General features: G+C 40.3%; 3 protein-coding genes across 3 annotated transcripts in view; 1 reads left to right on the top strand and 2 right to left on the bottom strand.

Moving 5' to 3' along the window:
* Positions 1 to 217: 217 nt before the first annotated feature.
* On the bottom strand, positions 218 to 4,934 carry LOC131460939 (elastase-1-like). The gene is made up of 8 exons (XM_058631857.1): positions 4,875 to 4,934; positions 4,681 to 4,784; positions 3,007 to 3,107; positions 2,697 to 2,822; positions 1,998 to 2,134; positions 1,736 to 1,878; positions 479 to 628; positions 218 to 315 (listed from the first exon to the last, which is right to left on the bottom strand). Exons 1-8 carry the CDS (start codon positions 4,912 to 4,914, stop codon positions 304 to 306), a joined length of 813 nt encoding a protein of 270 aa, XP_058487840.1. The 5' UTR covers positions 4,915 to 4,934; the 3' UTR covers positions 218 to 303.
* Positions 4,935 to 7,662: 2,728 nt separating this feature from the next.
* Positions 7,663 to 10,305, bottom strand: LOC131460947 (elastase-1-like). The gene is made up of 7 exons (XM_058631879.1): positions 10,228 to 10,305; positions 9,861 to 9,958; positions 9,612 to 9,712; positions 9,166 to 9,291; positions 8,601 to 8,737; positions 8,363 to 8,505; positions 7,663 to 7,839 (listed from the first exon to the last, which is right to left on the bottom strand). Exons 1-7 carry the CDS (start codon positions 10,265 to 10,267, stop codon positions 7,663 to 7,665), a joined length of 822 nt encoding a protein of 273 aa, XP_058487862.1. The 5' UTR covers positions 10,268 to 10,305.
* A 9,954-nt stretch (positions 10,306 to 20,259) lies between these two features.
* Positions 20,260 to 26,590, top strand: part of asic1b (acid-sensing (proton-gated) ion channel 1b) — a 144,242-nt gene continuing 137,911 nt past the window's right edge. Inside the window, exon 1 of the mRNA XM_058631446.1 lies at positions 20,260 to 21,574. Coding sequence (XP_058487429.1) covers positions 21,213 to 21,574 — 362 coding nt within the window. The 5' untranslated portion in view covers positions 20,260 to 21,212. The remainder of the gene's footprint in view (positions 21,575 to 26,590) is intronic.

Here is a 26,590-nt window from a genome sequence, read left to right as displayed (position 1 = left end):
ACGTATTCGCAATAATTTATTCTCAACAAATTGGCCCAAAACACTATTCAAATTACTACATAGAACTGGGGTTGTTTATTTTTTTTTTACCTCCAGCCATATATATGTATAAATATGTATATATATATATAAATCTATATATATATATATGTTTTTATATGACCATAACTGCAACATAGACAGATACAACAGACACACACACAAAAATGAGACAAGGTCAATATTATGGCACATTTTATTCTAATGAGATGGAGAGAAAGTGAGATTCGTCTTCTCCCGTCGCCATGGAGATTGTCCTTGTTCTCAACCCAAGATCTAGAAGAGTAGAGAAGAAGAAAAAAAAATCATACTGTGATTCGTCTCTGATGTATATTTTATGAGTTAATTAATGACTGAACAGATAATGACTATCCTGCAGTTATGTAACTATTTTATAATCTGATACAAAAATTGAAATGGGTTCGTTTGGAATACACACAGAGTTCATCCAGCTGTTGTAGGCGGAGACGCGGGTGAAGACGGTGGGCTTCTTCACAGTGTTGCAGCCCAAGGAGGACACGAAGCTGGTCACACCGTGGACAACCCACTTGCCGTTGACGCTGCAGTTCAGGGGTCCACCAGAGTCACCCTGGGTTCAGAAGAAAATACAGAATTTAGAGCCAAGAATTCATAACTGATAGCTGTTTCTCTGCACTGTTGACCAGAATTTATACACATTTTTTTCGTGTTCTCACTCATTTTTGAATATTCTCTTTAAACCTGGACTGCCTTTAGCGAGTTTGTGCATAACATTTGTTCCCTAGATCGACACAGATCTTTTTAACTGACTTCAGCTCCGGCTGATGAAGCAAATAATCCCTCACGTGGCCTGCAACACTTCTTGCCTATCAAGAAGCTGTCAGGCCTCAGCACAAACACTCACTCTCACCTTTGGTGGTGAAGTGGAACAGAATTTAAACAGGTTATTTCCAATGTTTTTCCCCAGTCTGTTTACGTCCAAACATATTTTATCATCCAATCATGCATCACAGTGGGATCCTCGTATTTTGGAACACAACTAGAGAAACTGGGTTCAAAAAGCTAGCTTGGGAGGAGTTTACCCTGCAGAAATCCATGCTGTTTTTGAATGAGGGTATATATTCTGTAATTATACTCTTTAGTTGAGTTGCTGGTCCACATCACCAACTGTTTTTTTGTAAGCTAAGGGTGTGTTTCATATAGATGTCTTAATTATGGCTTAAATTACCTATCAATCATTAACTATTAACCCTTAGTGTTCATGCGGCACGGATCTGTGCTGCAGGTGCACCCATGGTAATTTGCCGTGGGAATAATACACAACTCCTTATACGGACGTCCTGGTGGGGGTGCTTATAAGTCACATGTTCATGCTTTAAAAAATATGTTATCATCTTATATCAATAATTGTACAGAAGTCACAAAATTAGACCGTTTTTCTTTTCTTTTTGTTTCACAAATTCAATCCGATTTTAAACATTTTGAGTACTTTTTGCTCAGGTGTGTTTATATAGTTGATTGCCTATAGCCCTATGCTGCACATTCTTATAACCTCTATATACTGTATGTTTAAACCTAGTAATGGAAAAAGCAGCCAAAATGCTCTGTGTTCTAAGGGTTAATAATACACAATACACAAACTGGTCCACGTGGACAAAAAGATGTTAAATGTGAGAATGGATTACATATACTGCTTTTTAAAACCTCATATGCTCACCTGGCAACCAGAATCCCTGGCACCACCAGCACAGACCATGGAGTCCTTCACAGTGCTGCCCCACCATCCATAACTGGTGCAGGTCCGATAGTCAACAACAGGCAGGGAGGCCTGCTTCAACTGGGAAGACAGCTGACCTCCAGCTAGAAACAACAGAAAATACTGTATGTATAATATGTACTGTGTGTATTTAACTTACAACTGTACCCAAGCTCTACAGTAAATAGACTCATTTATTATATCAGGATGCCTCAAGACGTACTCTGGGTGCGTCCCCATCCAGAAATGAAGCAGGGGTTGTTATGAGGCAGGACTTGGCCAGAAGGAGGGAGGCTGCCAAGCTGGATGTAATTGCTGAGTCTGGCGTTAGAGGCCAGACGCAGCAGGGCAATGTCATATCTGAAGTGGAGAAAAGGATTAAACTGGAGCAACCACAATTCATTTTATAAACTATGGGCACCCTTTTGGTCAGCTTCCCTAAGGTGAAGCCTTAGGGAAGTGCCCCCGTAATAGTTTCCGAAAACATATGTATGCATAAACATGTTTGCGAAATTAGAGGAATAGATGCAGATTCAAAAAGTTGAATTAAATAAATACATAAAATGTTGCTTTAAATAAATTAATACAATATTCTTAATCTGATTTAGAGGTTGTTTTTTCTTCCTTTTTCTTAGGGATAATGGAGAGTAAATTTTTTGGTTAACCACTAATTGTTTAATTAATCTATAGCTTCCATACATCAGTAATTCAATTCTGTAAAGAGCAAAAAGACACGTTTTCACATTCAAAGTGGTGCCATATAATGAATTGAACTTAACTTAAATTATTAATTGTCAGTTTTTTTCTTATGCGATTCTGCTTATTTTTCACAAATCATGTTCAGAGTAATACTTTGCTGATGAATTTTTCATGTTTTTGTGTACAGAAGTTGGTTAGAAGAGCATGTTTAGTAATCACTTACCCTCCAGCAACGCTGTTGGGGTTCCACCTGGGGTGAATTTTGACCTCGCTCACACCTACGTACTGCTCTCTGCCCTCCTCAGAGTATAAAGTGTGCTCTCCAAGAACAACACGCCAAGTCCTTTGACTGAAACAGTAGTTTACATGAAAACATACAGTTGAAATGCAAGCATCAAAACATATATCTAGGAGTTCTTGCTATGCCCTGAAGTCATACGGAGAAGCAATCGGAAATATTTATGTAAATGTACTTTTCTCCATATCTTTATGTTGCGGTTCAGGAGATTTTCTAAAATGCATGAAACTTGCACCTGTCCACACAGTGAGCAGCAGTCATCACCCATCCGCTCCTGATCAGGGTTCCTCCACAGGTGTGGTAATAGCTGCTGCCAGACTTGTACTGAAGAGAAATCTAATGAAACAACAAAGAACGTTACAACTTCAACCATTCACATTTTTAACACTGTTACAGTAAATGTCTTTACATTTAGAGGTGGGGTATGATTATTGATGACACTAGGTTTTTTTTCAATTATGTCCTGTGGCCTATAATATTATATATATACATATATAATATATAATAGAATACATCATTAAAAAAAAAAAAAGATTGTTTCTAAAGTAGCTTTCTAGTGGAGAAAAATGATGCAGTGCTGTAAAGGATGTTCCTGTACACACACAGGTGTGTGAGAATGTGGGAAATTATATACTAGTGGCGCCTGCCTCACCGATGCACAGTTGGTGCCCCTTTTAATGTCTGTGCATGCCACTGTTTATGTTGCCAATCTATTCACATTGGAGCGGCATACTGATATAATCTGTGGGGATTTGTCACAAAACAACACTAAATAAAATAATTCCATTCTTTATTGGTCTTTTTTAGTCATCTTGCAGGAGATATGTCTCCTCTGTCACCCCTGCTGTTTTCCCACCAATTACCACCAGAGGGCACATTATAAAGGGAGCTCTCTCTTTCGCGTTGCACGGTGGCACATCTACTTCCTGGCGGACTCTCTTCCCGCCTGTCTTCTCAACCTGTCGCAGATGAGTGAGCAGTGGCTGCATTGCCTCGTCTAAACTGGAACTAAGTTATTGGCGTACGGTAAGAAATAAATTACTATTTATAAGCAGCTGCCGCGCCCTGGCGTTTTATAATTGTTCGAGCCGGTGCTACTGTTGTTGGCTTCCTGCACGCTTGGACCCGCCCAGGTGCGTCGCTGGCAGTCGTCCGGGCTTGGTTCACTAATTGTTGGGTGTGGATTGAGATTTTGAACATTTGAATTGCTAAAGAAGCTCATTTCCAATTTATTTGCACAAATAATACCAAATATTAAGGTATTTTTTATTCTTGTCAGTTCAAGAGGTTGTTTTTTGGTCTATTTTGTTTATTCGTGTTGGTTCTATTATTGCTAATTGTCTAATCGTTTCCTTTTCCTTTTTAGTTTCTGAGAGCTATGGTGGTGTCCTCGGTGGTGGCTTCCTCTGTTTTATTTTTGTTTGTGTGTTGTGCACCCTCCTATTTCTTCAGTTTATTCACATGGGATTGGGTTGGTTTACCTTTTTTTCTCTGAACCTGTCGCACCCCTTCTCAACCCATGTTCCTCTCACTGGTGAGCTCCAACACTGACAATAAGTCCCTAGCTCTATTTTTCCCTTTTAATTACAATTTTAAAGCAATTCTTTGTGACATATATACAGTGTGTGTGTGTATGTATGTATATATGTATATATGTATGTGTGTGTGTATATATATATATACACATATATGTGTGTATGTATATATACACACACACACACACATATATGGAAAATGCAGCATAGGCCTCCAGAAATCTTTCACCAAAACCTCTTCTTCACTTCTTCGTACCATCACAGGCAAGAAAATAACAGTGCCAACCATTAAAAAAAATTGTGTAATTGCTGCTTTTAGTATACGATTTGAATACTTCCACTACTGCAGTTCAGTCAAACAAATTACACTGTACCTGCCAGGGCCAGGAGTTGGGTCTGGCTACTTCGCCACCAACAACTCTCTCCTCCGCACTGTCATCCTCAAGGTACCTGGGCTGGGGCTCCAGCTCAGCCAGCACTGAGCAAAACAAAGAAAGAATAACAGTTAGGAATATTGTATTCAAAATCTGCACAAAAAAATCAAAGTAGAAGAATTTCTTTTTTTTACCTAGGGCTGCGAGAAAGGTCAACAGAAGAAACCTGAGCATGTCTACACTGTGCTGCAGCTTTTTGCAATGGAGACTTTCTCCACTGTGCTTTTATACACTCAATCTTTGTGTGTGTGCACACACCTGTGTCTGTCTCACTGTTATCTACAATGGAATAATTTCTGGTAATGCTGACACAGCTGTGAATTTATTTTTTCTCACTTGACAGATTTTCTGTCACATAATGCGATTGTTTCACTACTGAATTTCTTAACATTAGTTCAACATTTTTTGACACTTGACTTGACACAATGTGCACGTGCGATGGTTCTTTTATAGATTGACCTGCCATCACACCTAGTCCAGCCAAATTACCTGCTAAAGATTGTTGATATCTCTGACGTGTCAAAAAACAGATCTGGCCAACAAGGTTCAGCATTGATAACCCATTTGTCCTCACAAGGCAAGAACAGTTCAAGGTTGCGGTTCACAAATGCTGTTATCCTTTCCATTTTGCAGATGTACATCCATCGTAATGCCCACCCATGTGTTAAAGGTTGGACTCAATGACAGCCACTTCCTTGTCAGTATTTTTCCCTCCAGGTAGCAGTAAAAAATATTCTTACTCTCCATGGTATTCAGATATCTCCTATAAGGCATCTATAAGTCCCTAAGAACAGAGTAGTCCCAGAAAACATGATTTTGGTCTGCTTTCAGATATCCACAGTTTCTCCAACTGATGTGAACTCATCTCAGCTGCTGCACTTCCACTGACACTTCCACATTTGTCCATTATCCTTCTCAAGTAAGTCACCTCCAATTCCTTCACCCATTTTGCCTTAACAATTAAGGTTACCCAACTACATTCCCAATACAAAAAGTGTCTTAAGAATTACTTGTATAGAAAATGATATAGCACTGTTATTGAGAGGGGAATTATCCTCAAGTAAATAAGCGTGATTAAGATGTTAATTTACCACCTGGCACATTAATTTCCTGAAAGCGCATTTCAATATTTATATTGAATCAAATTGTAGTTTTAATCAAATTGTAGTTTGAAACCCCCTTATAATAATTTAGTTTCAAACCGTACGAAAGATAGGATTCTACAGGATTTCTCTCATGTGTAATTTGTATGAAAAAACAGTGGTTATGGAGCACAAAATGGCATGTTTAGATCCACTAATGGACGCGGCATTTATGACACACACATCAGCAAAGACATTCACATTTTGCTCTACACTGCACTGCAGGCTGTTCACTAGAGCCAATACACAGAAAGGAAATGTGTACATTTAAAGAGAATATACAGTAACAAAGCGCTCATTTGTTTATTTTATGCATGTTCCAAATTACAAGTTAATGAAGATGTGTTGTTTTATGATTGTTTAAAGCTTAAAAAGCCCATGGCTACAAAGCAATAATCATATAAGGCCACAAATAGCTGCTGCCAAATAAGAGAGCCAGAGTTGGATGTTAGTTGTTCAGATATTAGTTGATAAATTCCATTTTAGTCTTATTTATTTGATTTTTGAGTTTTCGCTCTGTAAATTATAATAATCAATAAGACTGCCATTTCACATTAGCCAGGAGAAACACACTGAGCTTTATTTTACCAGCTGTGACAGTTTTACTGAGGCTTTAGAAAGTAGACACAATCAACAGGTTTTTCCTTCTTACTATGTGCAGCACTTATGCAGCTCATCACTGACATGCTGCATGATCTGAGCTGCGTTATCTGCAGCAGAAAGGGGGCTCACCGTGCATGAGGCCAACTGAGTGCTGCCTTACTCTATCTTATTCTTTATCATAAAATAACACTGCCATTTGAAATTCACCTTACATTTGAGGCTTACACCAGAAAAAAAGTCTGATACCACGACCAATAGTAGCAACAATCTTTGATATATCTTCAAAAAACAGTGAGTGTATATCTATAGGTATTACTGCTTGCCAAGACTCGCTTTTTTAAATAATTTCAAGGGATCTTTTTATTATTTTCTATTATATTATATGCTTTTAATGAAAAAACTGCACTGGTCTCTTAAAGCTGTGGTTGACAGGAAAAATAGATAAATAGAATACTAATATTTTAGGATCGTGACCCTGAGCTTCTTTCATCAAATGTGCAAGGAAAGACACAATCTCTCCTTACTGTACATTGAAATGTACATTAGTTTATAGAAAAAAAAATACATACAGTATATTCATTTTGTAATTAACTGCACTTCAACATCAAAGTTTTTGGCCCGCTAATAATTTGCAATAGTTTAGAAGGATAAACCGTAACTGTCAATTATACTCCTAGTTTATCATAACTATTAAAACAAATGCTGCGTTTTCCTTCCTGTGGCGAGTAGCAGAAACATTATGCTTGTCTTAAGCTTCACTGTGTTTCCGATTCCACATCTAGTTCTTTTATACCATGAGGTGACCTTGTCAATGGTCAGAAATGCACATGTTGTCTGTCTGTGTGTGGCTGTGTTGACACATCACATCGGTTGTTAAATATCAATGCTCTTATAAGGGAGAAAAAAATAGAGTCAAAGTCACCATGACACCAATCTAATCAACTTTATTTTTTGTTAAATGAGGCCAGACAAGTGAAGAAGCACAGTATTTGAAAGTGTGGTTGAATGTGGTTTCTGTCTGGGTCAAGCAGCGTGGTTGACTTTTGCTTATTAAGCCATGATCTGAAAAAGAGAAGAATTGATCAGACCTTTCATGCAGTCATACACGATTCAATCAATTCTGTAAATCCTCTATTCGAATAAGTACTCCTGGACTAGTAAGGAAGTCTTGAATAGTTTAAGTGTACATGTCCTTCATACTAACCGAGTCCATCCATTCGATGTAGGCAGAAACGCGGGTGAAGACGGTGGGCTTCTGGGGATAATTGCATCCCCAACCAGAGACAAAGCTGGCAATACCATGGACATAGTATCTTCCATTAACCTGACAGTTCAGAGGACCGCCAGAGTCGCCCTGAGAGGAGTTAGATTAAAGGGCCCATCTTTAGTATTTTTGGATGAAATGCATTAGTGGTGTGCACAGAAAAATGAATTATTCACAATTGCTTCCTCCTCTGTTCACTCCAATCTACTTCATTGGCATAAAAGTGCTAAAACCTTTACCACTCACTCACTCACTCACTCATTCATTTACTACTGCTTTATCCTCCACATGAAGGATACAAGGCCACATAGAGACAAACAACCATCCACTCTCGCACTCACACCTACGGCCAATTTGGAGTGCCTAATCCCCAAATCTGCATGTTTTTGGACTGTGGGAGGAAACCGGAGATCTCTGAGAAAACCCTTGCACACACAGGGAGAACATGCAAACTCCATGCAGAAAGACCCTTGTTCCGGCCGCGTCGTGAACCAGGGTCTTGCTGAAAAGGCAAGAGTGCTAACCAACATAAATACAAGTAAAATAAATATAAATCACTTTTTAAAGACATGGATTGAGTTTTTCCATTTTTGAAAAAAAGGTGGAGACTCACATTGCATCCAGACTCAGCACCACCACCACCACACACCATGCTGGTTTTGATAGTGCTACCCCACCAGCCAGAGCTGGAGCAGGTCTTGTGGTCAACCAGAGGAAGATAGGCCTGTTTGAGCTGCCTGGACAGGCTACCACCAGCTAGGCATAGTGAAGTGTAAGAGATTCATCAGAAAGGAAGCACTCACAACATTATAACTGACTGGTAACCAGAGGGATCATGCACATCAACTCACTGGAGGTGAGTCCCCATCCAGTGACGTAGCAGAGGTTGTTATGAGGCAGAATCTGGCCAGTGGGAGGCAGAGAGCCAAGCTGGACGTAGGAGTTCAGGGTGGCAGCAGTAGACAGACGCAGAAGGGCAATGTCAAACCTGAAGAAGAGGTCAGTGAATCAAATAACGTTCGCAAAAACATGTTTGAACAGAAATGCATGACCTCCAATCTTCACACTTTTTGGGTCACAGCTGCTGGAACGCAAAGGGTTAGTCAAATTCCAACTATTTTCCCCTCTTTACATTCTCTACCTGTTTGTTTTAGGATTGATTTTAGGATCGTATTGATCACCCTTAAGGCTCTTCATAGCCTGGCTCCTGATTATAGCACAGATCTTTTAATCCCATATGAACCTTTGTGTAGCTTCCTCAAACAGGGGTTTTCCAGCTCTTTATTTGTTTGTCTTCCTTATTGTCAAGCTCTTGGCGAAAGGTAATTGTTATGAATACTTAAGGCAGTCTGCTTTTAAAGTAACAGAAATCTTTTAACATCGATGAAAATATGACTAAAGAGTCATTATCCTCACCCGCCAGCCACAGAGTTGGAGTTCCATCTGGGATGGATGTAAACATTGCTGACGCTTTTGATCTGCTCTCTGCCATCGTCGCTGTAGAGTTCATGTTCACCAATCACGACACGCCATGTCCTGCTTCTGTAATATGTTAGAAAGAGAGACGGAGGGAAAATGTTAATTGTTAGTTAACAGTCATTGATTAAATTAAATTGTCATTCAAATAATTTATGGCCAATCATTTGGATCCTTGTGAATTCTTCTGGTAACTTTTCTTTCTAATCAAATAAATTAATCCTAGGAAGTGACAGTTATCAACGAGGCAGTAAGACCTGTCCTCATGGCAATGGATTTTGAACAAATACCAGTAATTAAGCCAAAATGTAATTAAAAAATACACTGAAAATGTGGCTAATTTGCATTCAGCCAAATAAGTGAGAAAGTTTGCATAATTATGTTACCTGTCCACACAGTGAGCTGCAGTCATAACCCAGTCCCTCTCAATCAGGGTTCCTCCACATGTGTGGTGGTATGAGCTGCCAGATTTGTACTGAAGAGAGATCTAGATGGGAAAAGTATGAACATTTGATTTAAATCTTCAATTGTGGCTCTGTAGATGCACAGTTGCTGAAGATTGTTCACACTTTCTGTGGGAAAAAAAAATGTTTAACCATAAAATCCACCAATGAGTTTGTGATTCAGAAGATTACCTGCCAGGGCCAGGAGTTGGGTCTGGCTACCTCACCTCCCACAACCCTTTCAAGGCTGTCCTCCAGGTACCTGGGCTGGGGTTCCAGCTCAGCCAGCACTGGAACCAAAAAATGGAGAAAGAAAGAAAGAAAGAAAAAGATAATTTGTTGGTTTCCCAGAAACCTTATACTATTTAAAATGGAAAGGAGTAATTAGGACAGTTTGAGTTAGATTGGATAATCTAGAACTCTTGTGTGTGGACTAAACTTAAAATTGGCCATTGTCTGGATGATGGAGAGGGTGAATATATATATAGGCAAAGTGGGTAAATGAGGCTGAAAGAGGTCAATAATGAATGGTTGTGAAACGCAGTGTGTGCCGTCTTACCCAAGGCTGCGAGACTTGTCAACACAAGGAACCTGAGCATTTCAGCAATGTGTCTGAATGTTTCTGTAGAGAACCACATGCGTCTCTCCTTCTTTTATACCCACAGCTGACCTTCAGCTTGTGTGGCATGCACCTGCGGTTCATCTCACACACCGTTATCGCAGTTGTTTACCACATATCCCCCTGCTTTGACCAATAGAAAGTGTCCAGTGTGGAAACGTATGACACGTAGCCTGAGAACTATACCATGTGTTAACAGGGTTAAGAAAAGATTAACCACATCTATTTCAGAAGGTTATTTATAGGGAAAAACATATTTGTATAAAAAATAACGTGATTAGCTGAATTTTTTTTTGTGATCATATGAATTGTTACCACTGTAAACAAAATGGGTTTAATCTAAAATGTAACCTAAACTCAATCTAACCAACTCTTTTCTTTTCCATTTATGCCACTAAATTTAAAATATTGATATTTTACAACAAAGAATATTTAAGCAAATATTTCTAACCATGTAAATAAATGCTAATGTTTTAAATAGTGCCGCTAAAAGGTAATGTGACCTGTTGATTTTGATCGTTTATCGACAAAGGTAAAAAGTCAGCATGGCAGGCAGTTCAAAAATAACTAAATAACACGTAAATGCATATTTTTATGTACAATGTAGAATACAGAGCAGTTGATGATTTAGGAAGGTCTGATAATACATGTTGAGTCTTCAAACTCATTCAGTATTATGACAAGGTGACAGTCCAACACTAGAGGGTACTCAAGAATCACAAAAATACAGTATCACTACACTGCTTGGTTAGAAGCAGTCACAAGAGATCATCAATCAGTCCTGGGATTTAACTGTTCCTGTGTTTCTGTTAAACGTATTGCAGATTTTGATAGATCAGATATTAAACTGAGATTAAAAAAAAAGCAAAAAAAGAATACATTTGGACACAAATTCTCAACTGGCAATATTTAAGTCAAGTGTGAGTTGCAGAAGCTTTCTCTGCTCCACTTTGCTCTGATACTGAACATGAGTACAAATGTACATGAATCCTTACGATGAACTTTGAAAAATTCAATAAAAAAAGACTTGTATAGCAGCCATTTTGTAGTTCTTAACTGGATGTGCTAATTCCAGCAGTGGGTTTCTGGACAATGGAAAGGCCTGCGGTGTGTCCATCTTTTATAAAATAGTTCTTAATTACAAAGAAAGTCATTAAAACTGAATGGATTTAGGATTATTGCCCCATCAGGCATTATTAAGATAGCTTCATTAAGCTGGTCCCCTGATACACAATGAGAGTGTCCTTATACCGGAAGATATTCTGATCAACAGGGGATCTTCGGTTTCACTATTTTTGCATGGAGCCTCTTCATCCCCTCCGAACCCTCTGAGTAACCCTCCGTCACCCCCCAACCTTTTCCTGGCAGAGGCATAAATCACAAGGGAGGAGATCAAAGACAGGAAGTGCTGGGGATGTGTTAATTAAAGATGTTTGTTCATGATACAGCTTCCTCTGACTAATGAACTGTCGATTTAGTTCCCATAAAGATGGCTCACACGCATGGGCAGGAAATTTAGGTTCTTGAAAAAAAATTAATGGGATGCACTGATTAGGTGTGCGATAGAAAGTCACGGCGGGTTATCTCAGGGTAACTGTTGATTATGTCCACATGATACCTGATTGAAAAACTCAAATTGTCGCCGAGCTGAAATGATTTCAACCCCAATTAAAAGAAGCTAATGCCGCCGCCGGTATACTGACATTCTAGCACATTACCTTCCGGGAGGCACAGAATGTATGTTAACACAAAACTAAGAGTGTTTTGATTATTACAGAATAAATATCAGAATGTGCCATTGGCAGTTATAAGCTGGAAAGCTTTTCTGCAATTTAGTATGTTAGTATTCCTCCATTGTATTTAAACAACCGTGACTCTTTTTTATTTATTTTTTCCACCAATTGACTTCCTCATGACGAGCTGTGATCAGCAGTGTCATATCAGCTTGTGAAGCTCATAAGGTGATTCTTTATTTCATTACATCCCAGTTGATATTGTTCCCGGTAAGATGCAGGGACGAGCTCCGAGATAAGATAAAACAAGATAAATAGAGACGCAATATCTACTGTGTACATAATGACATATTGTACAAACAAAAGAAATTAGAAATGAGTTAGACATACAGTATCTGGCTCCCCTGTATCCTCTGAAGATACAATTCAAGTTTGGAATTTTCTCATTAAGCTGTTACCGAGAAGAGTATAATTTAAGGAAGAAAGAGCAGAGGATCCTTTATAGAGCTACGTTTGTTACAAGCAAAATGGAAGATAGCATTGTCATGGAAAAACATATATGGAACAAATATTGGTAAATGTTTAAAGGAATTGTCTGTGTGTGTGTATCCTTTGAAATAAAAATACTGACTATATGAAAGGAAAATAAGAGTATGGGGGCATTTTATTAACTCTCTTGAACACAGATCTGGAGAGTTTGTTGGACCGAGGGAGTGTGACTGAGGAGGATTGATGGATTCCTCTATTGGGAGAAGGATGCAGGCTGAGTGTAACTCACTGAAGGGTGAAGTTGGGCGCTGGTGATTACTAGTTATATTTTTTGTTTTGTTTTGTATAGTGTATATGTGTGTAGTTATGTTTCTGTGCTCATGCTTTTCCCTTTTTATTGTGTTGTCTTTATTTGCCTAGTGCTTACTCACTGTTGTAATTATAATAAGAAGAAATTAGCTAAACATAAGAAATTAAACATGGTGCCATGGAGTCATACACTATAATGAGTTAAAGGCACGACAGGCTGAATTACTAGGAAAATGACAAAAAAAGGGTCAAAAATAACCCTGCAGTGTGAATGGATCAACAGAACAGATGTTGAAATGAGTCATCTGCTTTCTTTTAGGGAATAGTTTTTGTTGGTAATTTACGGCATTCTCTCTTTTGCTTTGTTTTTCCTCGTGGGTCACTGTTGTGCAAGAGACTTGGACTGTCTAAAACTGCAGGACAGCAAGAGTTCATATTGTCAAAAGCTGCTGAACACCAGTTTTTCTTTTTTGCAGTAGAATCATTTTTTTTTCTTTGTGGGCGTAGTTTTTAGTTTTTAGTGCTGTGTGGCTGTTGCCTTCGTCTATCTCGAGACATAACAAATCACTTCCTGTGTCGTGTGGAGCCGATGGGCTTCATCAACACTGTGTGTAACAGATGTTTGTTTGTATTTAAAGGTTTATGTATTGTCGTTTAAACGTGAAGAGTCACATTTAAAGGCACTGAATCCAACGTTAAATCTGGAAATAAGTCTTTCTCTGACTGATTGGACTGTTGACTGCCCCCCACAGTTTCCGGTGATCTTGCTCTGTTTCGTCCGTCATCATAAGCTCTCCTGCGATGTGCAAAATAAAATGCACAATACAAACATTCAGGGCCCCCCTGAGCCCTTGGGCCTGGGCCCAGTAGGCCCCTTCAGTAATCCATCCTTGGCAAGACTAAATTATTGCACACCATGACACTAATCTACACATAGTCTACAGGGAGCGACAGTTTTGGCACTTCTCTTTGTAAGCTGAGGAAGTGTGTCGGAATACATCGCCGCTGTCATGTGTCCTGTCTGACGACGGCCGAGAAACTGATCCACTGGGCTGTTTGCAACCTTTAATTGCAATTATATCAGAGTGAAAACAATCAATATATCCTCCCACTACCACCATGCCCTTTCTCTCTTTCTGAGGAAGCTACAGTTAACTTTCCCTTCCATGTGTCTCTCTGTCTATCCATCCAGTTCATTTAAACACACTCACAAACATTATGGCAAAAAGGGGGCTATATACTGTAAGTGCTGGGGTGATGTGTTTTATTGGGGCAGGGATGAAATGATGCACCAGCAGTAACGCGCTCCTGGAGAAAGATGATCTGCTGTGGCTACGAGTGCCTGATTGATCCTGTGCAGCATACTGTTCATCCATCGACGTCCTCCAGTGACTGCTGCTGCTTTCGCCTCGTGCTTCTTGCCTGTTCCCCCTCTCCCATGTTCCTCTTCTAGCCTGGTCTCAGCTGCCGCCATGCTGTCGGGGGCCTGGCCCTTGGCTGCAGTTGTGATAGGCTCTACTGGAGTGGAAAAGGAGGCTGCGGCTCTAAGCTTCCCTCGCTGAGTGATGATAGAGGGAGGTGGAGCAGTGACTAAAAACTGGCCTACCATGTTGTGTCGATGCTGTATGCTGCAGTGGTTGAGTTTTCTCACATCTGATATTTACTTACTGACGGGAAATGTTGATGAAATTAAAAAAGGTAATAAAAAAAACAATAATCATCATATAATAACCGTTGGTGTGACCTTTGCACACAATAATTACAAAAGTGAATTGCTTAGGGAAAAAAAGTGATAACAATGTGTCACGAAATCTAATTAAAACAGCCTCATACAACAAGGGGAGCGTGCGCTACAGCTATTTTGTAAAGCATGTCTTTCACTGCACTGAACATTCATACCTTTCACTGACTGTCAACACAATTACTCCCCAGAGGGAAAGGGGGGGAAATAACCGTACAGTATGTCAATTAGCACAATTTAACAGAGAGAGAGAGCGTCAGTCAGGTTGAGTAAGCGTGCTGTGAGAACAGTGACTTGTTAATTTGCAAACTGACGTGTCACTGTTTCAGTTGTTAAATTCATTTGTACGGCATCGATGTTTACGTATTACGCTGACATGTTAGAGAGATGGGGATTCACGTGGATTGATCACAGATTGGATTGGAAATGGCTGAAGAGGATTTGAGTTTAAACGAATCATTTACGAAATCTGTCAAGTATTATTATCACTTTTTACCGTTGACTGTTGCAAGCACTGAGCGACAGGGACGACAATCACAGAGTGTCTGCGCAGTTTTACTTTCAGCCTTTATTACCGTGCTACATTATGAGCAGCAGTTCAAGAGGGGACAATTACCTTGGACCTTTGAATTATGAATATTAATACGATTAGAAATAAATTTGAAGTTAGAAATATGAGTGACTGAATAGACCCAGTTATTTATTATATAAGCATTGAAAAGAAATGAAATAAGAACACTTCTGCGGGTGCATTTGCACCAATGAAATAAGAGATGAAGACAAAAAGGGGGGGGGGGGGCGCACGATTGGGGCCTATATGTGAATATTTAATTAATTGTTAATAGATAGAAGTAATTACGATTAATTCCTCCTTAAGACTTTTAAATGTTCTCTTCCACTCCTGAGGACGGTAGAAAGTGGTAAAAGTGGCGTTCACATGCTGTCCCTTAATGGAGCTTCAGCTGTGGACAATAGCCAGTCATTCAAAACTGTGTAGCACTAATGAGCTCACAAGGAATCACCAAATATGCAATTAGCAGCGCTTCTGAGAGCAGCCTGTTATGCTCATAAAGATTAGGGAAGTTGTGCAATCACTGGTCATGTGTTGCCACTGTACATTTCTGCAAACTGCATGTTCTTATGTGCTCATGTTTCTGAACCAAAGTGACAGTTCTTACTGTATTTGCACGTACAGATCTGCATATCAATGTAATAGTGTTTAAACTACCTGTGGCACTTCTTGTGTTTTGAGAGAAAGGTTGATGATAACTGTTTTCTGGTTATGAATGTGGTTAGGTTTAGGGACAGTAGCTATTAGAAATGTCTTAATTCAGAAAAAGACTCATTCCAATCGTGTATCCACGTGCATCAAGCATTCTCGGACTACTTTGACATGTGCAGTATTGTCTACATCTCCAGAAATAGAAGCAGCAGAAGAAGCTTCACTTCCACGTCCATAGCCTATTAAACAAACGCTGCACGTGTCTGCTCGTCCCCTCACTGTCCACGATCCATCTCGTTTTCCTCTATATGAACACCGTTATTGTGTGTTTCCGAATGTTCTGTATCTGATCAGAATTTTCGGATGGGCACAAAAGGCACCTTGTTATGGAAGATCACGCTTTTCACTGTACATGGAGAACTGTTGTTCGCCACATCAACAGTGAAAGAGGACGTGCCTGCAAGCCAAAATACATGCAACATCACATTAACCGGAACATTTCACTGCATGCCTTGGTGTTTTGATTTGTTGAAATGTCAACATGGTAAATGTAAAATAAGTGTAAAGGTCTCGCATTACCAGCTCTCCAAATACCTCAAGACTCTCATCTTGGCTCCAGCCGGAGGCTCTGGGTGCACAAAGTTTGTGAATGATGATTCGAAAACTTTTCTACCACGGGCAGAGAATCAATCTTGCAGCAGAGAGACCTGAAGCAGTAGCAAAGTGGAGACACAGATGAACAACCTGTTTTAAGACCCAATCAACCACTCTAACTGGTATAGAAAGTGCAATTCAAACACTGACTGAACATGTTCACATCAAGCTTGAGAATCAAGTCAGGAATCCTTTTTTTCTTTTACCGTCGTAAAAAATTGCTCTATCATTTTTGGTGTGTGGATTAGTTCTGCGGGCAATTGTCTGAAAAACATGACTCGGCCATTGGGGAGTAAACTGTGATTTGAACTTGAAGCATACAGAGACGGCCAAAAGTCAGAGACCACTTTCCCAGATAGGAAAGAAGAAGAAGGAACAACAGGATACACAGCCCATGAAGTAGAGACATATTACCTTTTCAAAGCTGCACGAGCCGAAGTGTAAAATCACTTAAAAGAGAGAGAGCATCTAAGTGAACTGCAGTCACAACAAACTCAACCGGGGAGGGGGATTTCTGTTGATGGATTTCCCGGCCCAATACGATGTCCTTGACTGATAATGATCACTGCCCACTGCAGATACCCATTAATAGATCATAGGCCATCTGTGTGTGGAGACGTTGTCTATCACCCTTTTGATGATATCCTGCTCTAAACGGGTGCCAAGATGACAGTTGCTTGGAAGCAGGTTCTGGGTGTGGGCTTGAAACGGACTTAAATTATCAGGGTCAAAGAGCGTCTTGCTCCCTCTCTGTCCTGCGTGCCCAGTGATAACTAAAGAGACTTGTCGATGGGACTCCAGAGTGCATTTGTATTCCGTGCCAGCTTCCTGTGAGACGGTTGGCACGCCGCGTAGCCTTGGCCAAAGTAAAAGCCAGTCTGCATGCAGTGGGAACGGCGACGTGGAATCTTTACGGGTAAAACATGCGCGCACACACACACACACACACACAGTATACACAGTACACCAGCAATAGCATTCCATCAGCATCGGCAAGGAAAGCCGTGACCAGCTGAACCAGCTAAAAATAGGCATCAATTAGAATGATACTTAAGTGGAGGCAATATCTCATCATCTTCAGACTGTGTTCTGTCAGGGTAATTTGATCTGCAAATCCAATTGGCTGCTTCTCTGGGCAACATCTGTAGTGAGTTACTTATTACTGAGGATTCTGCATTGTCATTGGCGTGTGTCATTGTCATTTTATGGTAAATATATCTGAAGATTAGCACAGAAGGTTGTGGTGCTTTTTTTTATTTTCCACTACACTGCACATTTGATTTGTTTATAGTCATTTTAAAGTAATAGTCCTCATCATTTTCAATCCAGACAGGACTGCAGTGAGGTCAGGAGTTCCAAGCAGAGCGCAGGAAGATGCAAGAGAGAGACTTCCAGGAGAGACAGGCAGCAAAAGATCGTTAGGCAAGACAGGACCTGCATTACTGTGAGATGGATTTTTTTTTTACAACAACTGCCATGGAAAAGCTTGTTTTAGTCATATTTCTTGCTATAAAGCTGACTCACACCTGACTGTTTAGTGAGTAAGAGGGTGGAAAGCTTTAGTTGATAGGGTCACCCAAAGAAACACTGGATTTATTCATCTTACTTTAGTATAACCAATTTATTCTCCATCCATGGACCACTGGAAGTGCCGTCAAAGGTCGGACATTTCTTTTTGAATTGAGCTTTCAAAATGCATCTTAAAAATCAAGAGCCACTTTTATGATGTCAGTGGATGGAAATATAATCAGAAACAGGGTTGAACAGCAGGGACGCTTTTAGAAAGAGCTGAGTGACAAAGAAGGCTGCACTGAACGCTTGACAAGAAGGCCTATTCATCCAGGTATCTCGTCCAGGAGCACATTACACATCACACCATTTCCAAAAAATTTAAGTGGACCGTCACCATGACACAGGAACCTGTCATGCAAGTTAAATTTGGGTGAGTGTACAGCTCAGTTTCAGCTATCAAAATGACATGATCAGAGAATGGCTCATCTTCATAGCAGTGCTGATCAATACACGACCCGGGCTGTATAGATGATGTCACAGTCGATATGATGGCAAATGGCAATTACGTAACGCCTTGTGAACAATTTCATGGGTGAGCATCTGGGCCACAGTGCTTATATGTATATGGATGTACAGAATATGTGTGTGCATATGGATTGCACGAGTATTTGTTTAGGAATGATGTAAAAGTATTGTATTTTTACAATGGGAATGTGTACAGTAGATGGAGCTACAATAGAGCATGTGGTGAGATTCTACTTATGGTATAGTGTGTTTGTATTACTATTGTTTGTTACTATTACTTCTACAGAAATGCTATAGGTGTGTGTTGTACCTTCTCTACAACTTGACCATGTGGCCCTCTGGTTGGAACCTATCCGGCTTCTTGATGCCTTTTTTTTATTTTTATTCATATAAGGAAAAAGTTCTTCCACCTAGCACTCAAAAGCCTTGTTTAGGAACTTTATACCATATAGTGAGCACAAAATGTCAGAATAAAAGGCTAATGTGCTAGGACACCAAGACACCATTTGTAAAATGAAAAAGAAAAAAAAAATCTAATTTAAATCCTGGTCTCACCATGATCACTAAATGCTTTAGTCTAATTTACTTTGGGAATTGCCTCAAAATAAAACAATTAAACAAATAAAGAAGCAGCATTCTAAACAAGACTGCGATGAGTCATATACATGTAGAAACATCTTTGTTAAATAGAATAGAATGTAAATCTGCTTTCAACAAAACAAAAATGCATCTACATTTGTCAACATTGTCTAACATGTTGTTGTCAGTAAAGAAGACATTTATAAGTGCACACGTTGGTTAAATATTCTGTAATACACGTTGCTGAATCTTAAGTTTAATGCAACAAAGTGAGTAAGTAAGGAGAGTAAGTAAAACTGCATGTAGCTTGGATTGTTTCTGTTTCTATAGGTAGCTCAGGTGACATGTTTGATCTAAGGATCTAAACTAGCTAAAAAAAAAAGATTCATAGCTGTATGACAGAAACTCCAGGTCATTGTTTTCAGTGTAGTTTGAATCAGTTCATTAAAAAGATTTGTTCTGTATTTCCTCCATGACAGGAGCACAAATACCGTCTGACACAGTGACTGCAGACTCCTGTTAAATGAGATTTTGGACATTTCCTTGGTAGTTGTTGGAGATTAACCCATCTACTGATCTACAGTTCGGCATCCCGTATAGTATCAGATCAGCTCGCTTGGAACCTCACCAGAGCAGATACTAAAAAAGTACCAGGTACTATCGCTAAAGGAAACACAAATAAACCGAGGCGATGCGTGTCACACTAGTGGAAAGAGGCCCCATTAAAGGAGGTTTAGATGTAATGGTGGTGAGCTGCATATTAGGGGGCACCTGGGGGCAAATGCCGGTCCTGTAGGTGTGCCTCTGGAAAGACACTCCCCCTTGTGGCACCTTTAAACACTGTATGTTATACACCGTTTTCATGTAACCCACCCGAAATTCATTAGATTCATTTTTTCCCAATAATGAAAATTCAGTGCTTTTTGTCCCATCATCTCAGTCAAACTTCACACTAGTCTCTCTACTCTCATAGTTACCTCAGCAGAGTGCCAGAGAAAGAAGGATTGTTGTTTTGTGGGGGGTCATATTATAGTTATAAATATTCTATATATTATATTGTAGTGTTTCAAATGCACGAATAGCTGTATTGTTATAAATATTGCTTTATCTCTGTTGTTAAAGTGTAACACGTGTTGTCCGATCCTTGCGCTCCCTCCCCCTCTCCCCCTCTCCCTCTCTCGTTTTTGGGGCGAATTGAATTGATCCGGACAAACCGCGGCTGCCTCTGACCAGACTCACTCCCTTTCAGTTCATAACGCATAGCTTCGCTTCGCCCTTCCTTCTCTCTCCCCCCCCCCGGAACACTGACGGACTGACTGAAGAGCAAGCCATGGCATCCACGTAGAACCCGCGTACGCTGATTCTCCCCAATTCTCCCATTGTTGTGGAGGCAGACACACAGGCAACCTGGAGGAGGGAATGGGTGCAAGCGAGCGAGCAGAGGCGCACAGACCGAGGCAGCAGCTCCAGGCTCTGTGACAGAGGCAGCTCCACTGTGATGCAGCTGTGGGAGGAAATCACGCACAGGACATCGACGGCTTTTGTTCAAGAGGGGGAAATCAGCGGGCGTTTGTCTCCCTGCACGTGTTGGCTTTGCATATGAAGAGAGGGGGAATCAAGGCACCTGCGTCTAGAGAGGAAACACCAGCGTTGTGGTTTCGTCAATCGTTCTCGTCTTGCTCATCAGTCGCTGTGTGAGTGTGTGTGTGATTTTTTTTTTTTTTAACAGACCTGCACTGTGTGTGTGTGTGTCACATTTATTTTGTGAATAGCGCTGGACATAAGAAAACAACTGGATCATTATTAGAATAATACAGAAGTGTGCGAGGAGGAGAGGACAGCGTTGGAACCCGTCCATGCGCGCTCCATACCGGGTTATTTATGATGGAGCTGTGACCCCAGCTGAGCTGCAACATTATTCTCTCCCTACCTGCACTTTTACCTCGTGCTGTCGCCCAAGTATCCTGAGGATATCCCGGGTAAATTGCTGTAAATGTCAGGCTGTCAGTGACGTAATATCCCAGACTGCATGACAAATACATGCGTCGAAAGGCGTGAACTCCTTCACAATATTAAAGCGTCCAAATAATCTGTAAAAGCTTTTTTTTTTTTTTTTTTTTTTTCAATTTCCCCGACCACCGATTCTACTAAGGCAATCGCGATGGATCTCAAAGCGGACTCTGAAGATCTGGACTTCAAGCAGCCTGCTCCTATTGAAGTTTTCGCGAGCAGGTCCACGCTGCACGGCATCTCGCACATGTTCACTTATGAGCGGATGTGTATCAAGCGCAGCCTGTGGATTTTGTTCTTCCTGGGCTCCCTGGGTGTTCTGATCATGGTGTGCGTGGACCGGGTCCAGTTTTACTTCCAGTACCCGCATGTCACCAAGCTGGACGAGGTGGCTGCTCCCAAGCTCAAGTTCCCCTCCATCACCCTCTGCAACCTCAACTCCTTCCGCTTCAGCCGCGTGACACGCAACGACCTGTACCACGCTGGGGAGCTGCTTGCCTTGCTCAACGGCAGGTGTGTGTTTTTGTCCTTACCTCACTATGTGCATGTGGTGTCCAGTGAATAAGAGGTCCACCAAGGTTTTTCCTGTCGCCTATGTGCCAATAACAAATATCACATGGAATAACTTTTTAAATACAAACACATGTTACATTCAAACTGTTGCCACGTGAGTTCACACACTATTGATTGAGCCCATCAGCTCCTCAAATCCCTGTGTCCTCAGTGTAGTTGTATGAATCTTGTGTCTTCCGCAACATTCATGTGCTGCACTTACTGTAGGAAGTGATTTGTTTTGTGCCAAAACAGAGGGAGGTAACGGCAACATAGTGTGCTACTAAAGCAGACATCTGCACACACACACACACACACACACACACACACAGAAAAGCCCATGAAAAGTTTCAGAATTGAATTTGCGAGAGCGAGATATGTGCGTAATGTTACACAAAGACCAAACCGAGGCAGAATAATTACATCAACAACAACAACGATCTCCTAAAGTTATGCACTGCTGCTTTAAATAAACATTTATCAAAGAACACTTAAGGTCCTTATCTCCAATTTGTATTTTGCGACTGTAGTGCCATATATTTGTGAAATGTATGAAAGACTAAATGTTATGTTCAAAGTAAATATTTCATACATGCAACATTATGTCAAACTGTATATGAATCTGGATGAAAAAATACAATTTTACTGCACCTAACTTAATTTATCCAGTGAGAGCAAAAATACATACTATTACATAAATATTAGTTATGCCCATGATTTAAAAAGAAAACAAATGAGAAAATGGATGAGTTACCAGGCGACTAATTAATTGATCATCCTTTTAAACAAGTTCTTTCAACACACGTATCTCTCCTGTATTTGTTTTCCTGATATTCGTGAGTTACCCAGTGTCATCGAATAACTTAAACACAAATTCAGCCCACCAAAGATACAGTGGCAGCTCAGATGATGAGGGAAATCCATCTGAGTATTGAACAGTTGTTGATTGAGGATTTGATTGTCTCCACTGCACAAGAGGAGCCGGGTAACAGGGATGAGACCGAACCATTCAGCTGTACATTTCAAGATGGGTACTTACAGTATGTGCTGCACTTATCAAGGAACTGATCCAGCACTTGCTCAGTTTAATACAATTAATCAAGGGCCGACAGTAACTCCCCGCATCAGCTGACTTAACACGGAAACACATTCTTTAATGTTCTGTGAAGGGAAGTTGTGTCCTGTACTTGTAAGGTCCAGCAGTTTAATCTGTGACGTAAAACATAATCGCAACACCCTTTTTAGCACAGTTCCTTAATTTAATTGTGCAGAATAACATCTTGTGTATTACACCATGGTGCCAAGCTGTGTTTTTATGCCTGCCACTGTTTGCAGCTGTAGACCACTGAAACAGGTTTACACTACATGGGTGAACATGCAGTGAAAGCAGCATTAGAACGAGATAGTTAATAATGTAGCGTTCATATGAGACCATGCAAGCTGAAGTCCACATTGCAAATGAAACCATATTTCACAACATGAAATGCTCCTCTAACTTCAATTTCATAAAATATGCTGATTGAAAAATGTAGGAGGGAACACATTTCATCACAGATCACATGACTCCTGCAGGTAATGGATAATATGAGCTATTTCCGAGTGCTTATAGGATGATGAAGGAGAAAATGCCACGGGTACAGTGCCATGGCTCATCATTTTACAGTTCATGTCATATCAATATCTCAATACTCTAGAAGTAGAAGAGTACATTTTCTTTTCAAGTCCCTCGCTGACAAAGTGTGGAGAGAAGTGCCACTTTGAGTCACAGCTGCCGTCTCCATCCCTTGACACTTGTTGGTACGAGCCAATATTGGCTTTAAAATTATCAGATATTGGCAAACACGCCAAGATGGCTAATGACTAAAACAGTAGACCGAAAAGGCTGCTTCCTCCTTGACTCTTTCCCACCAAGATATTTCATTATTTAATTATACATACATACTATGTATCGTGCATCCCTACTTGTTGTTTTCTTCTCCACTTTTTCTTTCTTCTACTGTAAGCCACCCAGGTTATTCTGATCATGTTGCGCAGCACACTACAGATATATGCCCTCCACTCTGTATGCACAGCTAATGCAGTAAAATGCACACATGCACACAAACTGTCCAGGGTGATGCCCCGCCTTTTAGTGACCCTCATGTGGAGGATAAAGCAGAAGACAATGTATGTATGGATGCATGGGAAAAGCACTAGCTCTCCTACATACAAACACATCCAAATGGCATAAGAAATCATTTCTTATTTTTAACATATTGATCCATATAGCTCTGCAGCTTCAGGCACAGTCTGAGAGTGGTACATGCTAGAACATAAATTCAATTTTCTTGTTTTCATATGGAGTATTGTTGCTCCATGACCTCTATATGCATCCATATTACAGGTTATAACGGAATAGATTCCACTGCTTGGCGCTGCAGCCCGGGTTACTGCATGGTATGGATTTCAAGCGGCGTCCCTATACATTCTATGTTACATTACTGTGTTTCCCCGTGTTTGTACTGTCAGTTGTAATGGCATACCATTAAAATATCAACATTACATGTAATGTAAACATAGGCTTCCACTGCAGGGATGTATTAGTGCAGATTTCCTGGAAGAAGTGAGATACGAATTACACAAGGGCAAAAAGTACAGAAATTAAGGAGAGACAACAGAAAATGAGAGCAGTGGCGTTTCGCCTCCAAGTGAGTTTGGAATGAGCTGACTTCTGATGAAGGCAGGCGAATACATGCAGAGGCAATTAAGTTGTGTCACATAAGCTTGTGATGAACAAGTCTTTATCCCTGTGTAATTAGTGCTGTTTGTTAGGCTGCAGAGTTGCCCTCCTTATTAACACTCATAGTCACTGTTTTTGTCCCCTTTTCTTGCCAAACATGAGGCAAACCACTTATTTCTTCAAAACACTATGTGACATTTTCTTAAAAATATTAAAAGGTACTGCTACTTTGTTAGGAGGTGGCTCCTAGACAGCCCACAGGTAAAATTGTGCTGTGTGATGAGGACTCTGGGTAAAACCAGACGATTCAAGGACAACCTGGATGATGAATTCAACCCTTTTGTGACCATTTGGCATGTGTGCTTCTCATTACCGTAACTCCTAGACCATTTGTGATATCTAGAAAATTCAAAAACTATGGACTAGAAATCTGTCCAGGGTGTGACCCCGCCTTTCGCCCTATGTCAGCTAAGATAGGCACAGCAGCCTGTGCGACCCTCATGTGGAGGATAAAGTGGTAGAAGATGGATGGATGGATGGATGGATACTGGAAAGCGGAGAAATAGAGCTTTGCGCTCATATACTTGTCATTATGGTAGCCCTCAGGACTTCTGCGGAACGTCCGTCCAATCACAGGCAAGATTGACCAGCGCGTCACACGTTTGTGAAGTCTGCTTTTTCCAGTTGAATAACTGTCAGATATCGGAAGTTAAAATGATCTTCTACTCACTCATTTAAATTTCTTTGACAATACTACAGTGATAAAATCAACATAAATCTCGATGGTCATAAGGGGGTTAACTTGTAAATAGACTCATTCTAAATTCAACTTAAATTGGTGGGAAGCAATCCAGTGGTAAACGTCTTGATATCTGCCAATGTGATCATGATAGAAAAACAAGACTGTCCGTGTTATTCTCTCGGCCACCGGGACAATTTTTGACTGAAAAGTAAGTCAAAGAATAGAGTTATTTCAAAGACTGGAAAGAAAAGAAAACTCGATTGCTCTACATCAAAAACAGGGAAGAGTATAGCATTTACTGCCAATTTTCTTTTACCACCGATTATGACACAACACAACACAACACAACATCGGCTTTGATAAAAACAAAACCTGTGTTCTTAGTGGTATCTTGGTACAACTGTGTCAAATCACCGTGACCAAACAGGAGCCACTAGGGAAAAGAAAAGTGTCAAGTGTTGCTTCTTTAAATGCTATGGAATTCATAACTGAGTCAACTCACTTCAGCAGTTTGTGCGTCAAGTCAAATAAAAAGAGAAAACTCTCATATTGTATTGTTGCTGATTGAAGTCATACTCGGCAGTGCAGAAAACGATGGGGAAATTGCTCAATTTTATTTTTTGTGTCTGTTAGCAATTACACGATGATTAACAAAAGCCGTCATTTTGGAATAGGTGTTGGGTGATGTAGTGTATGCCGCAGCACTGAGGAGCACTGAATCAGCTCATTAAAGTCAGAGAAGCGAGTCTTCTGCTTACACAGTTCTCGTGCTTTTCATGTGTGGCCTGAGCTTGCAAACATGCGCACGGAAGTCATATAAGCAGTGTGTGAAGTGCTACTAAATCAAATTCTCGCTAATTTTGAGCAGGTTGTCTGCCTCAGCAAGGTCATAGGTCGTTTCTGGGATTTGACTACTGGTGTAAAAAGTGCTTGGGAAAGGACAGGAGCTGGGGACAGATAATTATGCAGAGAAACATAAAAGAGTTGCTTTTCCACATGCTTCTTTCAAACTATTTTCTTGATAGCATTTGTGTACAAGAGAGTAGGATAACAATGGAGAGACAATTATGTAATGGTTAAGGTTACTTTTTAGCAAATGTGTTTTTGCTTCTTTTCTTTGTTTATGTGATTATCGTTATTGTAATTGATCACAGTTTAAACGAATATGTCCAAACTCATTCATCAAACGTTCTTGATTTGCTTAATTGGCATTCATTGTATAATTACCACATCTTTTATCAAGAAGCGTTCATTGTTCTGTCATGAACACTGTCTTAAAGTAGTGCAATGTGAGTATGAGCTGCCATGAAGTGAGATTTATTTTGAATTTGCCTATATTTACTCACTCCTCCTGTGAGTTTGTGTAGTGATGCAGATGTTCCTTCATTCGTTTTAGTCCCTTGCAAGAAAATTAAAGTGGTTGTGGCCCATAATGCAATTTAGACTCCACCGCCCCTTTGTAGCAGGTTTGCTATGATTGCTTTAGGGAGCAGTGGCAGGGCAGTATTAAAAGTCT

This window comes from Solea solea, chromosome 6, assembly GCF_958295425.1.
Source record: "Solea solea chromosome 6, fSolSol10.1, whole genome shotgun sequence".
NCBI classification, from domain to species: Eukaryota; Metazoa; Chordata; class Actinopteri; order Pleuronectiformes; family Soleidae; genus Solea; species Solea solea.
Note: the sequence above shows the minus strand (reverse complement) of the source record. Positions and strands in the feature narration are given on the sequence as shown.

Bases quoted from the DNA above. Each gene is read 5' to 3' on its own strand.
- LOC131460939 (XM_058631857.1), bottom strand. From the start codon at position 4,914: ATGCTCAGGTTTCTTCTGTTGACCTTTCTCGCAGCCCTAG. The intron at 3,108-4,680 runs GTACAGTGTAAT...TTGTTTCATTAG, and splicing joins CCAACTCCTGGCCCTGGCAG to ATTTCTCTTCAGTACAAGTC. The intron at 1,879-1,997 runs GTACGTCTTGAG...TGTTGTTTCTAG, and splicing joins TGGATGGGGACGCACCCAGA to CTGGAGGTCAGCTGTCTTCC.
- LOC131460947 (XM_058631879.1), bottom strand. From the start codon at position 10,267: ATGCTCAGGTTCCTTGTGTTGACAAGTCTCGCAGCCTTGG. The intron at 9,713-9,860 runs GTAATCTTCTGA...TTTCCCATCTAG, and splicing joins CCAACTCCTGGCCCTGGCAG to ATCTCTCTTCAGTACAAATC. The intron at 8,738-9,165 runs GTGAGGATAATG...CCTCTTCTTCAG, and splicing joins TCCAACTCTGTGGCTGGCGG to GTTTGACATTGCCCTTCTGC.